Source organism: Peromyscus leucopus, chromosome 2, assembly GCF_004664715.2.
Source record: "Peromyscus leucopus breed LL Stock chromosome 2, UCI_PerLeu_2.1, whole genome shotgun sequence".
Taxonomy (NCBI): domain Eukaryota; kingdom Metazoa; phylum Chordata; class Mammalia; order Rodentia; family Cricetidae; genus Peromyscus; species Peromyscus leucopus.
This window is the reverse complement of record NC_051064.1, coordinates 109589974-109617531: the sequence shown is the minus strand read 5'-3', so window position 1 is coordinate 109617531 and position 27558 is coordinate 109589974. Positions and strand designations below refer to the sequence as shown.

Genomic DNA, 27558 nt, shown 5'->3' with positions numbered 1-27558 from the left:
CCTCCTGACGACAAGTCTGGTGCCTGAGGACAGTGCCCACCCGACCTGAGCTGCCACCTCTCGCTGGGACTCTTCACATCACTTCTTCATTGGAACGATGGAAACACCTTGGTTACCCGCTTCCCCCACGCATTTTTCAGCTCGTGTCTGTGGGTGTTTGTGTGTAGACAGGGCGCCAGAGCTGAGTGGCACCAGCTGCTGTGGAGTCCTGCCCTGACTCCATCCTGTGGTCCTCTGAGCAAAAAAAAAAGACAAAGACGAGCGTCCAGGCCATACTTTATTTTTACAGAAGTGGTGGCCCCACAGCCACAGGGACATGTGTTCTGGAGAGTAGGCACCGTGCCTGAGACCGCAAGAGCCTGCTAGGGGATTCATGCCTTCTCCTTGGTCCCCATGACCAAATTAAAAAACAAAACAAAACAAAACAAAACAAAAATCACACAGCACACACTGCCACACCCATCCCCATCCCCCTCTTCCCTTTCAGTAACAGCCAATTCAGCTTTCTAGCCAGACAGTGGCTATACCTCTGATTTTACAGAAAACCTTCATGCAGCCAAGAAACCAGAGCCATGGAGGGGAGAGGCTTGCTTTGACTTCCCACATGCACTGTCCTGCAGCAGCAAAGTGACATGGCTGGGTGTCAGGACTGGCTATGAGGAAAACCTGGGACCCAGCTCACCATGCTTGGAAGACGGCCACTTTTCAGGCAAGATATTACTGGAGCCAAACACTAACCTGAGGCTAATGTGATTCAAAATCCCTTCCCTTCCCAGGTCCTGGGGAATGTCTGAGGAGGGCTGGATTTTGGTTATTTAGGGTGACACACGTTGCCGGCATCACTGCCACAGTCCCCGTGGCTTTGGGATAGAGGCTTGATTGGTGGGACGATGGTGCTTTAGATATCACAGTAACTAACCTAGCTCGCACTGACCATTCATCTGCAGCAGACAGAGTCATCAGTCGGCGAGGATAAGGATGCACACGGACCGCCAGGAGAGCCCATGCCAGGAACTCATGCTGTACAGACAGCCAAGTGAAGACTACTTCCTTCACAGGCCAAACGGATGAGGTCGTTCCTCTGCCTTCCAATGCCACAAGTGCACCAGCCTTCCCAGGACCACACTGGCACTGTGCAGTATGCCAAGCTCTGAGCGGCATCAGTGAGCACCCTTCAATTAAAGTATGACTCTAAGGGCTCTGGCACTTGCCAGACAGATAAAAATGCCCCGGGAGCTGGCTTGGTGGTGGGAGGAAGGACTTAAGATGATGGACAGTCCCTAACTGTCACCTGGATTGTTTATGCCCCCCAACTTCTAACATTAGGCTCTCTAGTGTCTAACGAAGAAAGGCTTCAGGAGCTCTTGCGTTTCAATGCGACATGAGAAAACTACGGCGTATCGGGGACTGTGACCAGCTCAGCTCTTGAATTCTGGCTTCTCTTCCAGGACTTGATCCCCCACCCCCACCCCACTCCCAGACTCTGGGTTTTCAGCCAGGCAGTTCTGAAGGTGGGGTTGTTCAACCAACCACGCTTCACTAACAAGGCAGAAGGGCCTTGGAGGCCCCTTCCTCTGGAACGGAAATGGAGCTAACTTTCTCTGAGCTTAGGATTTGTAAGGCACTGAAATTAACTAGAGCTGGGGGGCGGGGGAACAAAATGGGGGGGGGAAATGAGTGACCCTGGATGCTTTCCTTCCGACCCCAGGGAGGGTCCTCACAGTAGCACAGGGCGGATACCCCTTTCTCACGCAGTGTGGGAACCACCCCTGTGGGACACAGTCATGGGCATGTGCCCCTGTTGTGACTCAGTGGATTCTAGAGGAGGTCTGGTTGGTGGGAGTCAAGAAAGAAAAGCCCAGGAAAGCCAGGCTTCTTCCCATCTTGAGATGTCTTTTCTAGGAACAGTTCTGAGTGGGCTCGGTGATGGCTGGCGTGAGCCTGGGGCCTGAGCACACAGGAGGAAGGGGCAGGATGGCCCAAAGACGGCAGAGAGAACTTTGGACCGGACCTGGCTTTGGCACAGCACATCCTGGGCCGGCCTGCCCATCACGTGGCCCCCTGAGGTCCAGGGGAAGGAGAACCTCCTTTGCTCCCATGAAGGGCTCTTGTGGTGGCTGATGCAAGTAAAATGCGGGGGCAACTTCGAGACACCCCCTCCATCGTGCCAGCCAAACCTGCGCACAGGTGACCTGTGGTGAGCCTTCCTGGTCTCAGCACTGGATCCAAAGCATGAGTCAGGTGTGAGGTTGAACGGGAAGCAGTGGCAGCGGCTGCCACTTAGGAAGCTCCTCCCACACAACCGGCCCTTTATGTAGATGACATCCCACGGGTAGGTATTTTTACCTCCTTCCACAGATGAAAGCGGGCACAGAGGGGCCAAGTGACTAGCCCGGAGTCGGGGTCGCACAGCTAATGAGTGGCTAATCTGGGACCGGGATTTAGGATTTTTCTGACTCCAAACCCCTGTGCTTCCACTTGCCTGAGCTGCCCTGGAGGCCATCCGGCTGCCTCGGGGATTTCTGGAGGGGTCTCTTTCTGAAATCTGGGAAAGCAGAGAAGCTGGAGCGAGGGAGAGCAAGTCCATTCCCATGCATCTGGCTCCCCAGGGGCCCCGCTCAGTGCCTCGCCGCCTTGCAGATCTTGTCGTACACCTCGGGGAAGGCGTCCTGGCAGCCAAGCTGCTTGCGCAGCTTGTGGTACAAGGAGCCGTCAAACATCTCCCAGAACTCCTCACGGTTCATATAGCAATCGGCGTATAACATCTGGAACCTGCGTGGGAGGGAAGGGGCGAGGGTGTGAGGATGGACAAGGTGGGCGAGAGGGTCCCTGTGTCCCCAGACCCGGGGCCACTCACCCGTGCACACTGCGCACAAACTTCTCCAGCTGCCTCATGCAGGACCTGGCCTCGAAGTGCTTCACGCGGGGCTCCCCATACGCCCCAATGTCCACGTAGAGCTCAGCCTCATCTCCCTTGGGGTGCACCAGTCCTGGCTGACTGGGCAGGATGAACGGGCACAGCCAGATGGGGTAGACCTGAGAGGCCAGGGAAGTGGGTTGGCCTGCCTTCTCCCAGCAGGTAGCAGACACAGCAACTGGCCCACCCACATCCCACACAGGGAGACTTCTTGAGTTTGCAGCTCTCACTAGGGGCTCCCAGCTACTCCCAGATACACCCATCCTATCTCCCGGGGCCACTCCAGAGCGGCCCATCAGGCACCATGGCCCCCTCCTCCTTGCTGCCCTGGCTGAGTGGGCCAAGAGCCTCATTTTATAGTTGGAGAAACTGGGGCCCAGGAGGCAGATACACAAAGGTGGGTGACATGGCTCTAGGGAGAAGATGTGGGTTCCATGGGACCGTGCCCGCCTGGCCGCCCAGCTTACGTGGATGTCATTTTGGAAAGTGTGCAGGGCCTGAGACAGGCACTTCATGGGCACCAGCATGTCCTGTACCACATGATGTTGCTCGTACAGCTTGCGGAGAGTCTCGCCCTGGGTCAGCTTCAGGAGGGAGATCTTGGGGGGCACCATCCAGCCAAAGAGGTAGCGGAAGATGGGGTTGTTGCCAAAAGGGATGATATCCTAAAAGACAGAGATGGGGGATGGGAAGAAGGAGCCATGGCCAGGTCCCTCGATCCACTAGGGGCAAGTACTCCAGGGTACAAGTCCCTCACTAAAGGTGGAGGGGACCTTTACCAGACGGCTCTGGGTTTGATCCTCATCTTCCACATTTACCAACTATGATGGCCTTGGGCTAGTTACCTAACTTCTCTTAGCTCAGCTTCCTTATCTGTGAAAAGTGACATGTGAGGCAAATGGAGATATTGTGACCAGTGCCAGGAACACAATGATAAGGTGGCTGCCATTCCTGTTCTCCAGATTAAGGTCAGAGTGGTCGGCATCCCGTAAACGTTTGCTAAACAAGCGCTGTCCCGTGAGAAGAGGGATACTCGGAGAGCTTGAGCACTTTTTCTAGGGTTATGCAGCCAGGACAGCTCTCACCAGGTGGGTGGAGTCTCACTCCACAAGGAGTCTACTAGCTTGCACACAGCCAGTCATTTGCTTCCCTTGGTCTCCCGAGACGCCATCTTTCCTCTCATGCCTGCTTCCCTACCACGCCCTTTGCTTAGCCATGCAGAGGACTCCCGAGCTCACAATGTCCCTCCCGGCTCTAGGCCTTGCCACCTTCCCAAGTCACCAGTGTGCAGAGTACCACAGCCCCTGGACACCAAGGCTGGGTGTCAGACAAGACGTTCCAGACACGGGTCCTGTCCTGAGATGCTCACTCTCTTGGGACAGAGAGTCAGAGGCAGTTCCTGAAGGTCCCCTGGACTAGGAGCCCAAAGCAGCAGTATGTGCCAAGTGCTGGAAGTCTAGTATCACCACTCATACATCCCAAGTCAGAGCTCTCCTACGAGGACATTTATCTACTGTCCAGTCTGCTAGATCCACACAGAGTCAGCCCCCTGTAGCCACATCTACTCATCTATGTGTCGATGGCCCCTGTCTGACTCAGGGGACAGAGAGTACTTGAAGAGGCTGAGTATCCCTCCCCATAACAGACCTCTCCAGCCCTTCCCAGACTATGTGGGGTGCCTCACTCTCTTGCCCAAATGTAGGGCCATTTATTTAAGTAGGTCTACACTCATGAGCATTTAGATCATTCAAAGATTATCAGTGAAGATCCTTTGCCTATGTCTCTGTCCACTGATACGCACATGTGATGTTCCTGGGCATGGACAATTCTAGATTGAATGCTGTGGGGATCTTAAAGGGATCTGACTTCAGACGCTTGCACCATCTTGTACTCTGAAACTAGAGGTGAACATTGCTCCTTGTGCGCTCACTACCAATGTGCGGTCACATTTCCAGACCTCTGCGGTTCCCCTGACAGGTGAACAGTAAGACGCCGTGTGGTGCCTGTTTCTGGCTCTCAGGGAGACTATTGTCACCTTTCTCAGATCCACTGGATTGTATCAGCTGAACGTGTCAGCCTCAGAAAGCTCGTGTTTAAACGCTGCTTCTTTCCTGCCTCCGCCACACCCATCCTTTGACTCCTTGGTGACCCGGGGTTCCGAAGCCCTGTCCTGCCATATATGCTGAAGTCACTCATTCCAGTAATCTACCTCAAACTGCTTCCTCCTCAGGCTCCTGTCACCTCAACTGCTGCCTGGATACTGGCCACCTCTGCTAGGGCTGGCTGCAGGGCCCCAGGGATGACCAAGGGTCCCAGTGTCTCCTTCCTGACCCATGTTAATAATCCCCAGCCACACACCCACCCACTGGCTAGCAAATGAAAATGCCAACCCCTAACTGAAGGGTGACACGGGTGCCCTAGGTTCCCAGGCCTCTCTTACTTAACCGAAGGATGAGAGTCAAAGAGAATGTTCATGTACCAAAAAGTAGACTAGCCTTGCATGTTTATCCATGTATGCATGCAAATGCAGGCCTGTGGAGGTCACTGATGGAGGTCAGGGGACAGCTCTGGGTGTTGTCCTTGCCTTCCACCTTGTCTGAGATGAGGTCTCCTTGGTTGTCTGCTGCCCTGTGGGCCAGGCTAGCTGTCTGGAAAGGTTCCAGACTCTCCTGCTCCATCTCCCATTAGAAGCTCTGGGATTATAGATGTGGGCCATCATGCCTAGCTGTGAGTTCTGGGGATCCAAACCCAGGTCCTCAGTCTCGAACAGCAGCAAACGCTTTACCCACGGAACCATCTCTCTAGACCAAAGTATTGTCAAGACAGTGGGTTCCCCCCCTTTGATCCCCCCAACCCATTGTGCTAGGGATTGAACTTAAGGTCTCATGTGTGTTAGACAAGTACCCTATCCCTGAGCCCCAGCAAGTGTTCTTATATGTATATTTAAAAGATGAAGAGTAAAATCTATACTAATAACTTAAAAATGTTTTACTTATTATGCTAATATTTATGACAGAACAAAGGAAGAGGCTTTATATTTTAGGACTTCCAGTGGCACTCTAGATCTGTTTTGTGCCCCCAGCCCGACAGGTTACCTAGCTGGCCCTGAACTTGGTGCTGCTCAGTGACCCAGATGGGGGAGGGGAGGGCGGGAGGTGCTTGAGGCAGCCAGGCTAGGCCCAGGTGAGGGGAGGATTGACTCATCACCCAGAAGGCAGGTTCGGTGGGTTCTTTCACAGACCTTTTCTTCTACAGGGAGGAAGGTGAACTGAAGGCAGCCAGCGGAAGGAAAGACGTATTAGTGGGGAGCCTACATTTTGAGATTGTGTGTGTCCTTTATCAGAGAGGTCTCAGCTTCCATAACTTCTGTAACTCCACCTAGCTGGGCGCTCCACCCACTCCCCGGGGACTCAGGGAACTGGGTGCCTCCTCAGGAAACCACCCTTGGCAGAAGGGAGGTGCCTCACGCAGGCCAGGCGGAAAGGAAAAAGCCTGGTGGAAGGGCATAGGTGTGGGTCAAGTCTATTGATCTCAAGGGGAACGACATTCTGAAGGGCAGCTCTGCTTGGAGCTCCTGGGGGCCGGCTGAAGCCTTCCTTGTGACGGACAGCTCAGCGGCTGCCGTTGTGGGTCTTTTGCCTGCTTCCCTGCATTTCTAAGCCCCAAGAGCAAATAAACTCCGGGTAAGCAAACACAGGCTTAAAACACCTGTTCTTCCAGTTCCTTCCTGTAAATGAAGTCGATTTAGGGCAGTGTTTACTTAACAGCGCACCGACACGACAAGCTTCATTTCTGAGCACAGACTGTGAAGCAGTTAAAAATCTTATCTCCTTAGGAGATGGGGCTCAGCGCCCCTCAGCTGGAGTGGGTTCAATTAAAATGACACACACGCTGCTAACACTTGGGGTGTGGCGGGAGTGACCGGAAACCAGGACATGAAAGGCACACTGCAGAATCTGCCCGAGTCTCTCTTGGGTGATCTTTTGTGGGGGACGCCAACCGCTTTGCTGTTTGCTGTCATGGGGTCATGAGTAAGGGCTTCCTCCATCCATCACCCACCCCCTCACACTCACGGATCCCTCACTGGAGCCTGAACCACTGCGATCCTCTTACCCCACCTTCACGGCACCCCTCAATGAGGCCCAGACTGCTGCATCCTCTCATCCACACTCACGGGTACCCCTCACCCCACATTCATGGTGCCCCTCAATAAGGCCTGGACCGCTGCATCCTCTCATCCACACTCATGGGAACCCCTCACTGGGCCTGGACTATTGCAATCCCTCACCCACATTCAGGGCTCTCATCACTGAGGTCTGGGCCACTGTCTCTCCTCACCGTCACTGATTCCCTTCCGGGTTCTGAATCTCTGCATTCTCATTCACTGGTGTACACAGCAGCTCTACTTTACGGAGTCTGGGATCGCTGTCACCTTCATTTGCACTCATATTTGGTGATTTTAATAGCCACACCTATGACCTACTCACACTTTGGTACCCCAGCTCCCCAGCCCGCTTGCCTTTATCTTCCAGCAATCTTATATTTCGCTGAGCTCAGCTACTGCCCTCAGGTCATATCTCAGAACAGCTGACAACATTGTCACCATGGCAATCTAATCACAGAGCCAAACTAGTCCTGGTGCATCTTTTCCAAGAACCACCCATACCATACTCACTGCAGATCGGATCACTGTGGTCGGTGCTCTGCGGCAGCAGAAGTCAGTATAAAAGTATCATCTAGCTGGTCCTTTAAGAATGTTTCCTGAGGGGTTGGGGATTTAGCTCAGTGGTAGAGCATCTGCCTAGCAAGCGCAAGGCTCTGGGTTCGGTCCTCAGCTCGGGGGTGGGGGTGGGGGCGGGGGCGGGGGGGATGTTTCCTGAGCCCCGGACGATCACTGTCTATATTCATCTACTCCACAGTCCTACTGTCCAGCCTCCCCTAGAGGTGGCCCACTCTACCCACCTGGCACCCAGTCACAGTGTGAAAAGCCACAGCCACAAGCTGACTTTGCCCTGAGTTCATGGTCACTAGTCTCGGGAAGCTGAATCCCCTGGTCATCCCCAGTCAATGAACTTCCTGTTCTGTAAGGGACAATTCACACGTCCCCCTCTCAAGCTGTCACCATGCTCCAGCTGAGATTCCCACTTCGGATTTCATTAAGAAATTACAGACGACCAGGAGGGCAATCCCTCAACTTCCCGCCTCCCGACTGTCCCCAGCTTCCAGTGACAGCTCCCTCCTACACATGCTACCACCATGAGGCCACTTTCTCAGCTGAGCCAAGGAGCCATCCCACTCTGTAAACACCCCGCCCTGTACTGTCATTCTCCCCGTCAGCCCTAGGACAGACACATAACCATGCTGTCACCTCTCCTTCTAAAAACACTCACAGACACAAGAGTCTTTCCCTCAGTCCCACCCTCCTTCCGGCTTCTGTCCGTGTCTATTTGCCACGTTACGTTAGCCTCTGAGATTGGTTTTCCCATCCCATGCTTTCCAGCTCAGCCTTCCGGCTTTCACCTGCTATTCGAAGCCGATTCTATCCCTTCACTGAACTTAGCACTGACACTTTCCTAAAGGTCCCCTGGGCTCTGGCTAAGGGACCTTCTCTTCTGCTGGTTCCTCTCCCCGAGGCTGTAGGGGACCAGGGCTGGGCATCTTCATGTGCCTACTATCATGGCTTTAAATATCATTTCTATTTAAAAAAAGGCAAGGTGTGGTGGAACAGGTCTGCGAGTTCTGCATTTGGGAGCTGGAGGCAGGGAGAGCGAGGCTAGTCTCAGTGACAGAAAGATGAGCGCGGGCTGCATGGGACCTCATCTCAAAAACAAAACAACCAAACCCCAACCAAACCCCTACAAATTCAAAAACATTTCACCGATGCCCATATCTATACACACGGTCTTAGCCTCTGCTGAGACCCTCTGGTCCTCGCACACATAGCTGACTGGCGACCAACTGGCCCCACCTGTGTGCTCCAAGAAGAGCTGCTCTAGGCAGAATTTCCAGGGTCCTTTGCCATGCCCGCCCCGCCCCGCTTCCCATGGTGGTTAGGGGCCCTCCTTCACCTAGTTCTTGGGTCTCCAACCTTGAACTCATGCCAATCTGTCTGGAAATCCTGTAGGTCGGCTCAGCTATCACAGTCCCTCATGCTGCTCTTCTCCTCTTCTGCCTCACAGACAACAGCAATGTTTCATCTCTTTTTCCATGATCGCTTAGCCCCCAACCGGCCCCACTCTCCTTCCAGCTACCAAAGGCATTCTTTAAGATTAAAAATAAAAAGTAGGACACAGCACCGCCCTGCTCAAAGCGTCCACCGGCTTCCTATCACACCTAGAATGAAGCATTAAGTTCTCACTTGACCTACAAGGAGCCGTGTGACCCAGCCTCTGGCTGCTGTGTGACCTCATTCTGCACCCTGGCTCTAGCTCAGCAACCTTGCTGTGTTTCAGACATACGCAGCCTGCACTAGTTAATTCTCTTAGCCCCCTCGCTGGCCGTTCCTCTGCCCAGGAGCTGTCCGGGAGGTTCTGTGTGGCCTGGCCTCCTGTCCACTCATCTCTACACACACTCTCACCTCAAGGCTGAACTTGACTCTCCCCTCGTCCCTTTGCACAGCCTTTCTCCCTCTTGCTCTGGCCCCACACTGAGCTAGAATCCCTCTGTTAAGCAAGGATGTATAATGCCTCCTGAAAGATAAAGCAGCAGGTCTGCCTTCCCCAAAGTATGGCCCCACCCTCCATGTCAACCGTGAAAGCTAACCTCTCACTGCAGGTGGCTGTGTCCAGCCCCAAACACGGTAACTGCTCTGCTGGACGGTGAGGACAAGACCCTTGACTTCACCAAAAGGACAGAGAACTGTGGCCACAACGTGAATGGCCCGCTGTCCCGGAGGAGCCAGGGCCTTGGGAGAGGCCCGCCTCACCTGGAGCTCCCAGAAGATGCTTCGAGTGTGGCGGTGGTAGTAGTGCCTCAGGGGAATGTACTCCAGGCCCTCACGATTTGTCTTCAGGTAGTTCTCCACGTGCTTGAAGAACCACGGCTTGTAGTAACTGCCAATGCTGTTCAGCTGCAATGACAAGAGGGTATTGTGATCAGAGAGCGCCCGACACCGCGAGGGAGCCACCAGGGAGCAACAGTGATCCGGGCCGCTGCTCGATCCCCTTGGCCTTTTCAAAGCTCTGACATGTCAACTGTGGCCTTGGAGCCTCTTCAAAGCCAGGCCGGCGGGGCACAGCGGGCACCCTACAGCAGAGAGCGGTCGCTCAATGACCTTCGTGCTGGGCACAGGGCCGTGGAGCTGGCTCTGGCACTCTAGGGAACTTGGTGGCCCATCTTAGCCAGTGTCCTGCTTCAAGCAGAAGCCAGTGTTCACGGTGTCAGTGACAATTCAGGGCTCTGGACAGGTTAGCTCCACTGCCCTCACGGAGCCAGCGTGGCCCACCCTCACCGCAGCCCACAGGTCCCGCTCCAGCCAACCATGGCACTTCCTTGCCGTTCCCCGGCTTGGCTCCAGTCCTCTGGGTTCGGCACTTTCGCTACAGTCTCCCCCTCCTGGAGGGAAGCTCCAGGGTTACAGGTCCTGGCCCCGGGCTCTGTGTCCTCCAATGCCTAAATGACACATTGGACTGTTGTCTTAGGGTTCTCAGAGGTTCGGGGGCCTTGATCTGCCTGGTTCCAAGATGACTTAGCTGCTCAGACCCCAGCTCCCTCTCCCCTGAAGTGGATTCTGGGCATGTTGGGAAGAGAGAACGTTCTAGGGCTGGAAGGCTGGCCAAATGTTGCTCAGCCATACTCTAGCTGTGTGAACTGGTGCGAATTAACAATAAAAAAATAAACATTATCTAAAAATAGTATATATATATATATATATAATATATATATATATATATTATAAATTTCAGGGCTTTATTTCTCTCTCAAAACAAAACAACAACAAAACAACAAAAAACAAATAAAAAAACAGGACCATATCGTACTATACATTCTGTGTACCAATCTGCTCTTCCCATGTATAAGCCATGCGGCTGATCCTTTAGCCTGTTTGTCTCACTTTGCATATGGCGAGATACTGCTACTTCTGACTGGAGCGGCTGTACAGATCAGAGCACACGACACGGACCACACCGGCAGCGGCCTGGCCCATGGTGAGCCACAGCAGCAGTTCCTTGCCCTCCCCCGGCTTTCAGCCTTTCCCTCTGCTGCCAGCACCCGTCACTCCCCTCTTGTGGAGCCGTCTCTGCGGCAGGCACTCTGCGGAGAGGAGCGTGGGAGCCACAGTGGGCTAGATGGTTTGCCCAAGCTGGCTTCCCTGTGGCTAGTGAGTGAGGCCTCTGCTTGGTAAGGGAAGGGGACCGAAACTCAGCAGCAGACGGAGCAATTTGATCTGAGGCAGCCAAGACCTGGCCACCTGCCTGGCAGTGGCATCCACTGTGTAATTAAGTCGAAACTTGGGGTGCCTAGGTCCAAGGTCTTAGGGAACCATTGTACCAAAGAAGCCCTGACACGATAATAAATAAGTCAACCTAACCACCACGCAGGACACATGGCAGCTGGGAAGGCCAGGTGGCCGCAGAAGCTCATTCTGGCTTTAACATAGCCACAGAGAGCTGCTCCCGCCCGGCTGTAAAGTGGGTTACATCTTCACAGAGAGCCTCCCCCTGGGTGGTACCACCAGACGACCCATCACAGTGCGTGGCTGGCTTCTAAACTGGGGCGCTTGACCCGTCTAACGGCATCTACTACTCTCCTGTCCCAGCTCGGCTAACATCTGATGTCCCAGTCTTGCTTGCTAGGACAAAAGGCAAGAATCTCTCTGGCCTCTGGGTTTTTCTGGAGGAGCTTGTCCTGGAGGAGCTCCTGGAAGGGTCTTGGGGCCTTCGTTCCCTCCTCAGGAAATACAGGGATTGGGTCAGGTGTCCAAACACTTCAAAAAGCCGAACAAATCCTTTTAACAAATCCTTTTAACACTTTGATGGCATCTAATCCATCAGACAATGGTCAAGTTATTTTGGTATGTCAGGTGACTTCTCCCCTTGGTCCCTCCCCTCAGCTTTACACTGTGGACAGTCTCTAAGGAAATGCCTGGGAGAAGCTGGAACACCTCTGGACTGGATTCCCCTGACAGGTGAACAGGAGTGGGACGCTCACCGTGACTAGGCTTGGGGCCAGGGAGAGCCAGAACACTTCAGTTCCATGGCTTCTGTTGCCACTAATACTCCTGGATGCCCTCCTCCAGACATGTGTCCTCCTCCAGACAGACATGTGCCCTCCTCCAGACAGACATGTGCCACCAGCAACCAATGCTGTGGATGCCGCTAAACTCTAGAAGCTGGGACTCAGGGACCCACATGAACCAGGAGCAGAGACCAGAATGTAATCCCGCTATGCTTGCTGGGTATCTCCAGGAGTCTCCCTTCCCTGGGCCTCATGTCCTAATATGGAGAGGGGACGGTGCCACAGGACTTGTGAGTCCTTTTCAATCCCTGTATTTCACAAGACCAGGGCCTCAGACACTAGGTAAGCACTCGACCCTGGGCCAAACCTTCGCCCTCCTCTCCCGTTAAACAAAACCACACCAAGATTGATTGATTGATTGATTGATAAACAAAAACACACCAAGATTGATTGATTGATTGATTGATTGATTGTGTGTGTGTGTGTGTGTGTGTGTGTGTGTGTGTGTAACAGAGGACAAATTGTGGAGTTTGGTCTTCTCCTCTGCCATGTAGGTCCCAGAGATCAAACTCAGCCTTGGTGGGAAGTACCCATATCCACTGAGATATCTTGAGGCTCCCAATTTTAAAACATTCAAGTGTGTAGGTACAGATCAAGAGCCTTGAGAGATGCCTATACTTTGGTGTGCCAATTCTACTTTAAGATATTCTTCAGGTTCTCGCTGCTCCACTAATTAAGTTAAAATCAAAACAAACAAACTGGGAGCAACTTAAATTATTTCCAACTGTGGACAGTAGTTGTTGTTGTTTTTTTTTTTTAAATAAGCAACAGACAGGCCATTTGCTTATCGCACTGTTCTGAGGACAGCAAGTCAGCTAAGGCAGCAGAGCCCAGGACAGCGCTTACCCACCGGGCAAGACAAATTTGAAGAGGCGATCACAGATAAAGGCAGACAAACGAGGAAACGCTGCAAAGCTATGTTCACCCCTGCGAGTAACGAGAGAGCTACGAAATACAGAGGAACTATTTTTAACCTTATCAGATGGGCAAAAATCAAAGTGTGATCCTCTCACGACCGCTGGCAAGAATGTAGGGGAAAAGGCCTTCGGCCACCTGTTGCTGGAGGCGGGCAGGAACACAATTACTCCATTGAGGGCTCTGGGCTTTCCCTCACCCATACTTAGGGTGCTCCCATCTTGGCTTAGGATTCCACTTCATTCATAAAAAAGTCGGTATGAAAGGACAAGAAGAGAGTCTTGAATTAGGCCGAGTACTTACATTCCACCAAGTGGTTCGGATTAGGATAAAATCAGCACATGCTGTGGAAGTGGTTACCGTGTGTGTGTGTGTGTGTGTGTGTGTGTGTGTGTGTGTGTGTGTGTGTGAAGACATGCACCTTATCTTTCTTACATATTCAACATTGCCATACTAGTTTATCATTTAAAAACGTGAATTACTTGGTTGCCAGGCATGATAGCACACATCTTTAATCCTGGCACTTACTTGGGAGGCAGAGGCAGGAGGATCTCTGAATTTGAGGCCAGTCTAGTCTACATAGTGAGATCCAGACCAACCAGGGCTACACAGTGAGACAAACAAAAACAACAACAAATATATTACATAGTTGACTCACACCTTATAATTCCGGAACTCACACTCAAGAGACTGAGGCAAGAGGATGGCTATTAGTTGGAGGTTAGCCTGGGCTACACAGTGAGTTCCAGGACAGCCTGAGCTAGTATGTAACCCTGTCTGAAAATAAAGATTAAAACATTACGCACTTGTTACTTGTTACGTATAATTAAAATATGTTAATAAAACATTCGCCATTTTATGGTGAAAGCTGAGGGTGTGCCCATTTGGTTTGGAGGATGTATCAAGGTAATTGCTCAATCTTGCCCCTGACATCCTGTGAAAATTTAAATTAACCCTTGGAGAATCCGATTCCTCATCTATGGCAGATTGTCAATAGACATTAGGTTTTGCCTACCACAAAGGGGTCACGTGACAGGCAGGGGGCAGGAGTGGAGGGAACAGGACTCTTGTGGCCCCAACACAGCTCTGAAGGAGCCTGTTCCCTGGTGGGCTGCTACAAGGAACAGTCTAGAAGAGGCCCAGCCCCAAGCCACCTTTCTTCCCCTGGCTTACCTTGCTGGGTTCTACGTCATCCGTCATGACCCCCGTCATGATGACAGCCTCTTCTAGGGAGTACAGCAACCCTTCCACGAAGTGGTTCTCCAGCCGCTGGGACTCCTGGGTGAATTTTTCACAGATGGCCTCCAGGCCCCGAACTGGCTCAAACCGCAGCTTGACATACTTCTTGGCAGGGATGATACGGATCTCGGCCGCCACCAGGAAACCCAGGGTCCCACAGGACCAGGGCACAGCGTAGAAAAGGTCTGAGTTTTCAGACTGAGACAGAATTGGCACATGCTGAGAGCTTGTTCTCTAGACATGGTCAGTAAAGGGACCTAGGGTCTGGGATGGATTCCTGCCTGTTGCTATCTTGAGCAATGTACAATATAATCAGCACTCAATTTTCCCTCCACAGTTTCCACTTCATATTTAATCTCCTACTGCTCCCTATACCAGGGATGCTCAGCTGAACAGCATCCACTACCTGCTGCTGAGGCCTAGCCCCCGAACCACATGCTACCTACCCAGCAAGGTCATGACCAAAGATCCCAGAGGGGCACCAGTGCAGGCTACATGAGCTAGATCCTACTAGAGTCAGGGTAGCCAAGAGGCATGAAAATGTGAAAACGCCCCCTCCTGAGCTGGCACTAAAAGAGAGATGCCTTTCCTGGCCTGCTTCACCTTATATTCAGGGCCTGGCAGGGCACTGTCCGCTTTGGACCGGTAAGGAGCATGAGTCTCTACAAGTTGACCTGCCTCAGTCAGGCTCTCCCGACTCTGAAGTCGTGCTCTCCCTACAACCCTCCTCAGTTAGATTTTTTTTTTATGTCTCCAAGAGCCCTTTTCAAAAAAAAAAAAAAAAAAATCAGCCTCAGGCTGGTTATCAATAGGCCCGGGATGTGCCAGCTCTGACCTGCATTGCCTTGGGGGTAGGCAGGACAGGGAGCAGGGAACCAGACAAGGAAATTTTGTGGCCGGCAGCAGGAGCCTCTGGTACAGCAGGACTCGGTCAACCAATCCCTCCCCTAGGCTACTAGCTCATTTCACTGTCCAGGTCCACAGCAGCACAAACTCCCAAAGCCGCACCCCTGGCTCCATGCCGGGAACCGACATCACACCTTCCCTCTCCAGATCACACAGCTGTCAGAGGACCCGGCTTCAGGAGCCTTTGTCTCCTTTCTCCCTGATAACCAGATAACAGGGCTCACTGAGCGTGTAGGGAGATGCGCTGAACCAATGTGACACAGTCCTTGGCTGACTGCGGCTTATTTATTCCAGACCGGAATTCCTGAGCTAGTCATCCTTCCTTGGGCTCCCTTCTGTGAGGCCAAGGCTCTGGAGGCTCTGATGTACCCACCTTGAACCCAATGACCCAGGTTTAAGTTCTAGCTGTGTAAGATTTACTGTGTGACCTTGGGTAGGTTATTAGCCTCTCTGTGCTTGAGTTTCCTATCTGACCTCACAGTTTGTTGGAGAAAATAACATGCGTGAAGCATTCTTAACAGTACCTAAGTGCATTTAAGGGGCTATACAGCCCAATAGATGAGGCATCCAAGGAGAGCCCCCCTGACTCCACCGTCCCTAATGCCCCCATCTCTGAACTTACCGGCGTGCAGCGCACAAAGCTGCCATCGGCCAGGATCAGCTCGTATGCAGTGCAGATGTGTTGGAAGAGGCCGTACTTGTGGGACGACGACTCGATGCCTGTGCCCATGATCAGGCCCCCTGCAGAGACATGGATGTCAGCAGGGAAAGCTGTGGTGTGCAGGGTGGGGCTGGCGGACACGGAGTGGCTAAATTAGGATATTCTCCGAGACCACCCTCACCTCTGGCCAGCCTCAGAGGTTAAAAAAAAAAAAAAAGTCTGTGTGTGCATCCAGTTTAAGAATGAAAAGAGAGGTGACTTTTTCTTTTCAATGAAAAGAGAGGTGACTGGGTGGCAGGGTACTATGACCTATGGGAAGATGCTGTCCCTGGAAAAGAGCTTGGGGTGGGGGGCACGGACCCTACAGGGAGAGGAACCAAACTTATTTCTGCGTGCGGCACCGGTAGAACTTGAGCAAGGGACAGTCATGAGGGAGCAGACAGGGTCAAAACATCTGAACTGCTCAGAAATGGAGCATGGCCATTTCCGGCCCAAAGGGAAATGCAGCCGTCACAGAGCAGATCTGCTATTCCTCCACTCTGACACTCGGGACCACCTAGCCCTCCTGCCGTGAACATGGGGTACTCACCCACTGTGAGGTCATCGAGCTCAGGTAACACAGGCAAGGTCCAGCCAATGGAGTTCAGCAAAGCTGTCACCTGACCCATAGACACCAAGGGCTCCACTCGAACAATCTGTAGAGGGGACAAGAGAGAGGCTGGGCTGAGGGAAACAGCAGACCCAACTAGAAAGCCTGCACAGACAGTGACAGACACCTCAGCCTTCCCAAGCACTCAGCCTGGAGAGTTCTATACAGCCTTTATGGATCTTTCTAGAATACTATACTGGCTGCTTTAATTACGGTGAATATGACTTCCGGTTCTGGGTCAGCTAGTGTGGAATGTCATCCTCTGGAAGATCTCGTATCTGTTGGATGTGGCTGCACACGCTTGGAATCCCAGCACTTGGGAAGCTCATGCAGAAGAACAGCCTCAAGTTTGAGGCCTTTGGGACTATCTAGCAAGATCTTGTAAAAAACGAATGAAGACAAATCCCGAACAAACAATCAAATACAACAAATGCTTAGTTATTTTTTTTTCTAGATTATAGGAGAAATATTAATTTGGAAGTAACAGCAAAAAAAAACAAGGACGAAAACAGCAATCATCTAGTCTAGCTATTCACTTGGAACGACAATCACGAAGCAGATCTGTCTTGCTTTTCCATATGTCTATGCTGCTCTTTTGTATGTTCTAATACAGCACTCATAGACACAAGTACAAACCCACACATACACATCTGCTTGACGACGAAAAATTTAGTACTAGAGGGGGCTGGATCGACGGCTCAGTGGTTGGGAGGGCTGGATGCTTTTCCAAAAGACCCGGGTTTGAGGGCGGTGGTGGCGCACGCCTTTAATCTCAGCACTCGGGAGGCAGAGGCAGGCGGATCTTTGTGAGTTCAAGGCCGGCCTGGTCTACAGAGTGAGATCCAGGAAAGGCGCAAAGCTACACAGAGAGACCCTGTCTCGAAAAACCAAAAAAAAAAAAAAAGACCCGGGTTTGAGTGCCAGCACCTGCATGGTAGCTCACAACCAAACATCTGTGACTCCAGTTCAAAGGGTGATGGCCCTCTTCTGGCCTCTGCAGGCACCAAGCATGCAAGTAATGCAGAAACACACATGTAGGCAACCACCCACACATGTGAAAAAGAAGTTGGCATTAAAGATTGGGGAGACCACTCAGTGGACGCTAGGACAGACGTTCAGACAGGTAACTGCCTGGCAGCCGTGACAACCTGCCCAGTGCATGATAGCTGGAAGACAGGGGGTCCTTAGAGCAAGTTGGCTAGCCAGACAGGACAAACTGACAAGCTCGGGACTCAAGTGAGAAACCCTGCCTCGATACATACAGTGGAGAGCAATTACAGAAGACACCCAGCTTGCTGTGGGATATTTGTATACCGTGTGAAAACGTACTGCTTTTGTTTCCATAGGGGAAGAAGCGCTATGGAGACCATCAAGACCGATAAAAATTAGATTCAGACAGGAGAGAGACCTCTTGATAGGAGAGGCGATAGCTCATCAAACAGCTTGGTCATTCAATCCAAACTAACTTATAAGATTAAAAAAGGGCGCACGCCTTTAATCCCAGCACTCGGGAGGCAGAGCCAGGTGGATCTCTGTGAGTTCGAGGCCAGCCTGGGCTACCAAGTGAGCTCCAGGAAAGGCGCAAAGCTACACAGAGAAACCCTGTCTCGAAAAACCAAAAAAAAAAAAAAAAAAAAGCTCTTTTGAGCCCAGCGTGGTGGCGCACGCCTTTAATCCCAGCACTCGGGAGGCAGAGCCAGGTGGATCTCTGTGAGTTCGAGGCCAGCCTGGGCTACCAAGTGAGCGAGCTCCAGGAAAGGCGCAAAGCTACACAGAGAAACCCTGTCTCGAAAAACCAAAAAAAAAAAAAAAAAAAATGCCGGGCGTTGGTGGCGCACGCCTTTAATCCCAGCACTTGGGAGGCAGAGGCAGGCGGATCTCTGTGAGTTCGAGGCCAGCCTGGGCTACCAAGTGAGCTCCAGGAAAGGCACAAAGCTACACAGAGGAACCCTGTCTCGAAAAACCAAAAAAAAAAAAAAAAAAAAAAAAAAAAAAAAAGACTAAAAAAGGCCTTCTTTCATTTGGATCATGTATGGAAAAAAATAATTTTTTATTATTAAAAGGTAATATTTTTTCTGTTGTCAAAAACCATTTTGTTCCTGACAAAAAAGGAATTTGCCCAAGTTAGGGTTGGGGCAGGGTTTTGTTTTTGTCTTTCCAGGAGAATAAAAGCATCCCATTAAAGAATCTGAAGACCACTGAACAAATGAGACATCGGATGAAGCACAAATCATTCAGAGAAAAATGTCCCAAGAAAAAGAGCAAAATTGGCCTAATGGTATAGCACATTTCTAACAGAATAACATTTCATAAATCTTCCCAAATATTTGTTTCTGCTGTTCTCTACAGACATAAAAGGCAAATGGTCTGTTTGTGGTCCCAATTCAGTTAAAAAATCAAAGCTGGCTTTGGAGTTGGAGCATGGCTCTCTTCTTCTCTAAACCCAAGCATGATTGTTAAAGGAAAAATCCAAACTCTCTGTCTCCTGTCAGAAGAGCCACCTTATATGGGACAGAAGAAACCAGAGGGACTAGTCTATTGTATAATATTATCTCTAAATTTATAAGATTACTGTATATATAATATACACTTTCTGTCATGATATTAATGGTCATATAGAGTACTAACTAATTCTAGAAATAGGCTTCATCTAGCTTCCTGTACATGATTTCAGGCTTGAGCCTGAATTAGGTAACTAGGAATTAAGCTTGTGTATCCTGGATATACTTAATAGATTGTGGTCTTTTAACCTATCTGTGATCTGCTGCATATGATATTTAAAATGTTCAAGTTTTCGGCAGTGAACTGTGATCATTCCTAACAGTGATTTTTGAAGTCTTCAAAAAAGATGATGGGGCCCCCACAACAAAGATTCCACCTGGATTGTGGTGATGCCACTAAGCTGACAAACACCACTCAAAGATCATCTTTGAACTAGAAACTACTTGGGACAATTTCAAGGCAGTTAGTTGAGATGGTCCAACCTTGCAGCTAAGACTTTAGATAAGCCCTACACTTTCCCATCACACAGAGACCAAACAAAAAATAATACAGCTAGCTCTCCCAGGACTTGACCACTATCTCAATTTTCCCAGGGTACCCTAAAGATTCTGTTGCCCCCAGTCAGCAGGAAGTAATTCTAAGAATATAATACCCACATTCCCAAGAGGTGGGGTGGGTTGTTTTTGATTGTTCGGTAGTTTATGAATGTTTGTCATCATTTAGGGGGTTTGGTTGTAAATTGTTACTGGTCCCGGTAAGGGAGGAAACTAAACAAGGGAGGTTGAATTCAAGGATCTCTTTCTGAAAAAAATACATTAAAATAAAAACTCCTGACAGAGTTCTTGCTAGAAAGAATGCAAACAAAGGCAGTGGAGTAAATTCTTCAAAGTACTGAGAAAAAAAAAAAATATATATATATAACATATATATATATATATATATATATATATATATATTGTGATGTATACAAGAAATGTTCGGAGTGCCTTTGGGCAAAAGGAAAACAAATGAACAGAAACACATCTCTAGAATAGAAATGAAAAGACAATAAGCTCCATGGACAAACATGTTATTATTTAAGTTTCTTTATGTTGACAATGATACAGCGCGGAGCTAGGAAAAGTATGTAAGAGTACAAAGGGCGGGAGGAAGGAGATGGAGGTATACTGTCCTAAGATCTTTACGCCATGTGTGAAGTCAGACAGTATCACTTGACTGCAACGAGGACAATGTATACTGGAAACCCCGAAGCGGAGCTGCAGCTGAGTAAGCCAGGAAGGAAGCTAACACAGAATCGCTAAGATTATTTGGTAATCCAAAAGAACCCAGGGAAGAAGAAAGAGAAAAGGAACAGAGAACAAATGAGTCACATAAACGGACAACAGACGGCAGGCAACAGGCTCGAACCCCATCAATTAAGGACGTTAGATGCAAGGGTCTTACCACCTCAATGAAAAGACAGAGGTTGCCAGGTTGAATTTAAAAAAAAAAAAAAGCAAGACCCAACTGGGTGTTGCCTGTAAGAGAAACACACTTTATTAGGTCAACAGTAAAAGGATTAAAAAAAAAAATCATGTGACCGCTAGTCAAATGAAAAGCTATCAATATCAGACTAAGCAGATTCCAGAGCAAAGAACATAACTAAGGATTGTTTAAAAAGGTAATCTCAGCCAGATGTGGCAGTGCACAGCTGTATCTCAGCATTTGGGAGGAGGCAGTGGGTAGAGGGTTCAAGGCCAACCAGAGCTACATCTTTTCATAATGAAAGAAAGGAAGGGATTAATCAAAAGGACATAAAAAAGGTCTTAAACATATCTGTTTATGCCTAGTAACAGAGCTTTGAAATACACGATGGGACACTGATACACGGCAGGCAGAGAATAGACAAACCTACAACTGCAGACTGGCTTCAGTCTCTCTCACTGATGAGCAGAGGAAAGGTGGAAAGTCAGCTTCAAACAAGACTACAAGCCACGAGACCTAAGTGACATGTGTGGAACATGTCCCTCCAAACAGTGCACTCATGAGCTCGTGCATGTGCACACACACACACACACACACACACACACACACACACACACACACAAACTAACCTGGAATTTCTTTCTTTCTTTCTTTTTTTTTTTTAAGTTAGAGCATTCAATTTTCTGACAACAGCTAAATTAGATCAGAAATCCGAGATAGAAATAGTTTGCTAAATATCAGGAAACTAAACATCCTGGTAATTAACCCAAGGCCAAAACACACAGCACAAGGGAAACTAGAAAGTATTTTCGGGCTGGTGACAGGGCTTAGTGGATAAAGAAAGACTCGTCACCAAGCCTGAGTTTGATCCCCAAACCCGTAAGATCGGAGAACCTGTTCCCATGGCTGTCCTCTGACCTCCACACTCACGCATGGGCAATAACATTCTGGTTTTCAAAAGACAAGCCATGGACTAAGAAAATACGGAATGATTTTGGATTTTAAAAAATTAGCAGAGGATCTGAACAGGCCTCAGCAAGGACGACATGCCCACGGCCAGTCTGCGCATGGCAAGGTGGCCAGGGTCTTCAGTCATCAGGGGAGAGCAAAGCTAAAACACCAGGAGACGCCACCACAACACACCATGGCTAAAATCGAGGCCCGCTACGACAGGTTCAGCGATATGCAGAGCAGGCACACACACTGCTGGCGGGACTGTAAAACCACGCAGCTACTCCTTAAGAAAACAACCAACAAGGGGAGCAAGTCCTTAAACATAAACAAACATCCGCCTGCCAAGTGCCTCAGCCATTCTCCTCCTCCGCATTTGTCCAAGGAGAGACTTTTCGTGTGGGTTTACGTATGCAGGTGCCCTTGGAGGATAGAGGTTTTGGGTCCCCAGACCTGGAGTTACAGGTGGTTATGAGTCCTCTGATGTCGGTACCAGGAACCAAACTTGGGTCCACTACAAAAACGGTACACGTGCTTAACCGATGAGCCACTTCATCGGCTCCTATCTTAATTTAATTTTGATTTTTTAAATTATGTGTGTGTGCTATGGGATGGTCTGTATGTCAAATTGCTCTGATTGGTCAATAAATAAAACACTGATTGGCCAGTGGCCAGGCAGGAAGTATAGGCGGGACTAACAGAGAGGAGAACAGAGAAAACAGGAAGGTGGAGGGAGTCACTGCCAGCCACCACCATGACCAGCAGCATGTGAAGACACTGGTAAGCCACGAGCCATGTGGCAAGGTATAGATTTATAGAAATGGATTAATTTAAGATATAAGAACAGTTAGTAAGAAGCCTGCCACGGCCATACAGTTTGTAAGCAATATAAGTCTCTGTGTTTACTTGGTTGGGTCTGAGCGGCTGTGGGACTGGCGGGTAACAGAGATTTGTCCTGACTGTGGGCAAGGCAGGAAAACTCTAGCTGTGTGTGTGTGTGTGTGTGTGTGTGTGTGTGTAGCTCAGAGGTATCCAGGGGCTCCTCTGGAGCTGCAGTTGTAGGTGGTTGTGAGCTGCCTGACATGGTGGGTGATGGAGACTGAACTCAAAAGCTGAGTCAGCTCTCCAGCCCCAAAGAAAGTCCTTGCATGTTTACTTAAGGCCTACTCAGAAGTGTTCCTGACTTCTTATTTTGTAATAGGCTCAAAGTGAAAATAACCTGATGTCCATCCGCAGGTAAACAGCTAAACAAACCGATCTAGCCATGCCAAGGATACTATTTAGCAGCCAGACGTACGCGCCAGGTACACACGCTTCAGTATGGATGCATCTTAAAATACTCATTAGAGAACCCAGACCAAAGAAGCATGCACTAAATGATTTCTTTCAATAGTCTCTGAAATCTAGCACTCATTTCTAACAACAGAAGAACACTGTTAACCCAAGGCTGTGGGTGGAACAGGTAGGGAGGGGCTTAAGGGGAAGAATTACCAAGAGCTCTGAGTAACCTTTTAAGGCTGTCAGGCACGCTCTGTGTTTGAATAATGGTTTCACTGGTGCAATGCTGTCAAAACTCCTGTCAAAATTTATGACCCCATTGCGCAGTTTAAATAGGTGCAGTTTACTGGATGCCGGGCATACATCAATTAAGCTGTCTTAGAGAAGACACATGATACATGTGCTTTGGCCAGGGTCTCCCAGTGATGAAATGCCATCAAGGGGACACACTGCATGCCATGACTCTCTTGTTGCTAAATACTGCATTGTCCTATTAGAAACGAAAATGTAATCAAAATCTGTGTGTGGAAGATCTCTGATTACATATAAACCCAATTCTCTTTTCCTCAAGCTATGTTTTGAGAAGCAGAATGACTGACTACACCTTATCGTAGCTAAACGGCCCGGAAGCATTAAGAAGTAGAATTAGTAAGTGGGCCAAAGAGTGTACACATTTCTGGGCAAGTTCCCCTCTCCTGGCTACCTCTCCCCAGCACATGCCTTTTTTTTCCCACCAGCATACTTTCTTACCAGGAAGCGGGTAAGCAGGTTCCCTTTTGTCGTTCATGTTTGACAGTGATTTTTCTATCCCTAATTTTTTTTTTAAATAGAACTGAAATGATGAAAAGATTCCCTGGAGTTCTCAGCTTGCATGATGGGCTATGTCCAGTCTTTCCTCCCAGCGGCTGGGAGGCTTGGGAGGACAAGAATGGTAGGTAGAGCTAGTTAGTAATAAGCCTGAGCTACCGGCCGAGCATTTATAATTAATATAAGCCTCAGTGTGTTTATTTGAGAGCCTTGGTCCTGTCCACTCTGGGATGTCCTTGACTGAACTCAATTCCCTGTGAGTCACTCACACCAGGGGCAGTGTCCACCTGCTCCCACAGCCAGAGTACATACAGCACATGCTAACTTGGTTTTGTTTCTTTTTTTATTTTTCCCTCGGGGAGAGGGGCAGTACCGGGGATTGAACCCAGGGCCTTGTGAACGCTAGGTAAACTTTCCACCACTGAAGCACAAGCCTAGCTCCCTCACCTGTTTCTTGGTGTCCACCTCCAGAATGTCCATCAGATTGATCATGATGTTCTTATGAGTCTTCTTGTATTTTCCAACCCGCAGTGAGACGGTGAGCCAGCCAGGACGCCCCGTGCACATGAAGGTCTTGCTGCCTTGTTCCTTCCATTCTCGTACCTGCAACCACAGGAAGAGACTCAGCTGCCTCCATCTAGGATCCCCAGAGCGGCTCACAGGCCCTCTTTCAGGATAAGGGAGCTGGGAGAGATGCCTTTACCCAGGCACCATTGGGGAGGATGGTGAACCCCTGAGGGCCTTACCCTGTGGAGTCTCCCTGGCTCACAAGGCCAACAGAAGGGCCAATGTGTTGCTACTGTACAAGGAAGAATGAAAAGAACTAGAAAACGAAGTATTCTGAAAACATTAAGTGGAAAGTTCAGGAAAGGCTTTACGGTGGTAACCGAGCGATTATAAAAATGGTTATCTCCAGTGTGCTCCTGCTAGACTAGGCACCGACTGTACAGTGTCTTGTTAATTCTCTCAATCCCAGGAGGTTGAGATGAGCTCCGCCCGCCCCACTTTGGCAGATGAGGAAACCCAGGCAAAATAACTCGTCTAAGATCATACAACCCATGACTGGCAAGGCCCAGATTCATAGCCAGGACTGACCAATCACAGAGCAGGGAAGACAGAGCCCCGAAGACAGATGGGCTTAGTCCACGGAAGAAGAGCTCCTTATGAAGCGTCTTCTGGGCCAAACCCTGTTGTCAGCATCCACACATGCTAACTCATGTACCACTTTGACAGGGAGAGGGGGGAGCAGGCAGCCGGTGGGCCGTGGTACTTTGGCAAAACCTCCATGCCAGAGCAGAAAGGGTGCAGGGCCTGATCCGCTGGTGAGGAATAAAAGAGGTATCTTGTCCCTGCAGACGGAGAAGGCAGGCACCATGCACGGTTGTAGTTAGAGCATCCAGGCACCGTCCATTTCCTCTTCATCTGCTTCTAGCAATTCCTCTTCCCTCCACCCAGGTGAGGTGGATTCCACCCTGCTGGCCACGCTGACAGTTTTAGGAACGAGACTGTGGCCCCAGTAGTCAAGCCGTCGAGTCTGGTTCCGGGAGGCGCACACCCTCTTTACCGAGGTGGGGGCAACACTGGCCGAATCTAAGCCAGAAACTGTCGGGGACGCCGCAGGAAAACAGCACCCCGTGAGAATGAAGTCGACTCAGGGGAAGGAAGAGCCAAGAAAGACATGGCAGGCGAGATGGAGACGAACGGGAGAGAGGGTCCTGGATTCAGCCACACCTCAGCCAGCTGCCCTGCTGGACTTCTCAGGACAGAAGCCAGCGCGGCTCCTTTTTACTTACACCAGCTTCAACTAAGTTTTGCAAGAGCCCTGTCAGGGGTCAGACTTCTGAGGAAGCTGCCCTGGAGGCAGAGGGCTCAGGATGGGGAGGGGCTTCCAGTCTGGCAGGAAGGCATTCGTATGAGTGGGCAGTAAAAAAGGCAGAAGGTGAATTCCATGACCACCCAGCTCGGCCTGGCTCTGCATTCAGAGGCGTCATGGAAATCGAGTGTGAAGGAGCGGAGTAGGGTGCTGCTGGATGGTGGGTCACACCGGTAGACGCTATCAGGGCTGGAACATTGATTGGACTTGGGGCAAAGAGGCAAAGCCCAGAAAAACCACTCTTGGTCAAATTCTCAAGAGAGACAGGAAGGGTCCAGAAAGTGGGTAACAACTTAAGCAGCTATGGTAAGAAACTTAGACATGAGGCAATGAAACCAGAACCATGGGATGGGATGGAGAGAACGGGTTCGAGGGAGACGAGAGTTCAGACTCCTTATCCCAAGCCAGTCTGAGTCCCTGCCCTGTGATGCTGTTCCGGAACGACTCACAACTTAAACCTCATTTTAGTAACACAGGTACCAGACACCAGGTGGCTGTGGGCTGCAAATCACCGTCATGAAAGGCACAAGGTACGGCCCGCTGGCCCCATTGTTTCCTGTTCACAGAGCATCCTTCCATTTAGTTTCTGCTAACAAGCACTCACTAATATATAATATACTCTGGCCCCCAGGGGAGCTGTGAGATAACAGTCCTGAGTCTTTAGGAGCTCACAACCTCACGAGGGCATCCAGCAGGTAATTGCATAAACTGAACCCGCAGAAAGACCTAGGAAGGAGCGTGCAGGTGGGGTGGGAGCAGAGCCGTGGGGCTTCCACTTTGAGTTCCCAAACCCAGGGTGGCAGCTCAAAGTACTGCCGACCCCAGCACCCTTCTGCGCGCTCTTCTCACTGGGCAAGGTCTTCTGGTCTGGAGGTTGGTCCACCTGCACCTCAGGCTCAGCCTGCAGCATGCAGCATGAAGTAAATCGAACAAGAGAATGACTGCCATGAGTGCGGCAGCAGGAAGCAGACGCTCTCTGTAGCCGATGCCAGTTAGAGAAGAATATAAGGAGGGGCAGAGGGAGCCCATGCCAGCCCTGGATGGGGGAAGAAGGCTTCACTGTGAAGGAGTCTCAGCCTAGGTGCCGGCTAGCCTATGTGAACTCATCATCTACTTACTGGGTGCAGAGTGACTTCACTGAGCAGAGTCTGAGACTACACATGGGGTTGGGGGCTGGATCCCACCTTCTCTCTTTAGTCCTTTATTCTAAAGGCGTCCAAAGCACGTCAAGCAGTGGCACACTGGGTTACCTCTCGAGGGTGGGAGGCAAAACAAACTTTCACCTCTTTCCTACCATGATGCTCCTTTCCCAACCGACTTTCTAACCTTCTTCCTCTCACTGGCCCTGCTCCTCAGCTTTCCCTACCTTTGCTCAACCAATCTCTCCACTTGAGTCATTTCCCAGCACCACCTCCCGGAGGCCATTCCTCCTCTGGAATGCGGGGGGCCTGATGAGTTACCTGACTGTTGCCCATCTCCCGAAGGTTTAGGGTCCCTCGTTTTCCAGGCACTGCGCATGCCCTGCACCTAGCGGACACTCCGTAAGCCTCCGGGCAAGGTTCTGTTGGTTGCCCCAGCGCTTCTGCTGATTCCGTTTCATCCCCCTTGGGCAGTCCCTTCCCCCATCACGCGCGGGGTCCTTCGCGATCCCCCCCTCCCACGCCCGCTCCTCGGGCCCGGCACACCGCTCCGCCGCCCGGCGGACCGCAACCCCGGCGCCCAGCCGCGCCCCGCGCCGCTCACCTGCTTCTGGATGTCCCGCACGCGCTGCTCATGCAGGCGCGGCGCGCTGCTCAGCTTGAACACCACCCAGGCGCGCACGTAGTAGTAGATGTCGAAGATGAGCGAGAGCGGCAGCAGGAAGAGGCACACGAACACCCAGCGCTGGTGGATGAGCACGAACTCCAGTCCCTTCACTCGCACCCAGAGCAGAAAGAGCAGCGCGCACACGGCCAGCGACACGGCGGGCTCCATGGTGTCGGCGCGGCGCGCCGCGCGGGAGGGTGCGGGCTCGCGCCGCCGGTCACGGCAGCCCGCTCCGCTGCTCCGCCGGCTCAGAGCCTGCCGCCGCCGCCGCCCGGGGAGCCTGTAAGTCGGGCCCGCCGCCTCGCGATTGGCTTGGGTCGCCAAGGTTCGGTGGGCCGAGACCCAGGCGGCGA

At 50.8% G+C, this 27558-nt stretch overlaps 1 protein-coding gene across 1 annotated transcript; it reads right to left on the bottom strand.

The window, feature by feature from the left end:
* Positions 1-259: 259 nt before the first annotated feature.
* On the bottom strand, positions 260-27486 carry Dhcr24 (24-dehydrocholesterol reductase). Its single transcript, XM_028888047.2, has 9 exons — positions 27143-27486; positions 23974-24129; positions 16465-16570; positions 15837-15955; positions 14243-14506; positions 9843-9986; positions 3385-3582; positions 2858-3036; positions 260-2772 (listed from the first exon to the last, which is right to left on the bottom strand). Exons 1-9 carry the CDS (start codon positions 27371-27373, stop codon positions 2619-2621), a joined length of 1551 nt encoding a protein of 516 aa, XP_028743880.1. The 5' UTR covers positions 27374-27486; the 3' UTR covers positions 260-2618.
* Between the last annotated feature and the right edge of the window lie 72 nt (positions 27487-27558).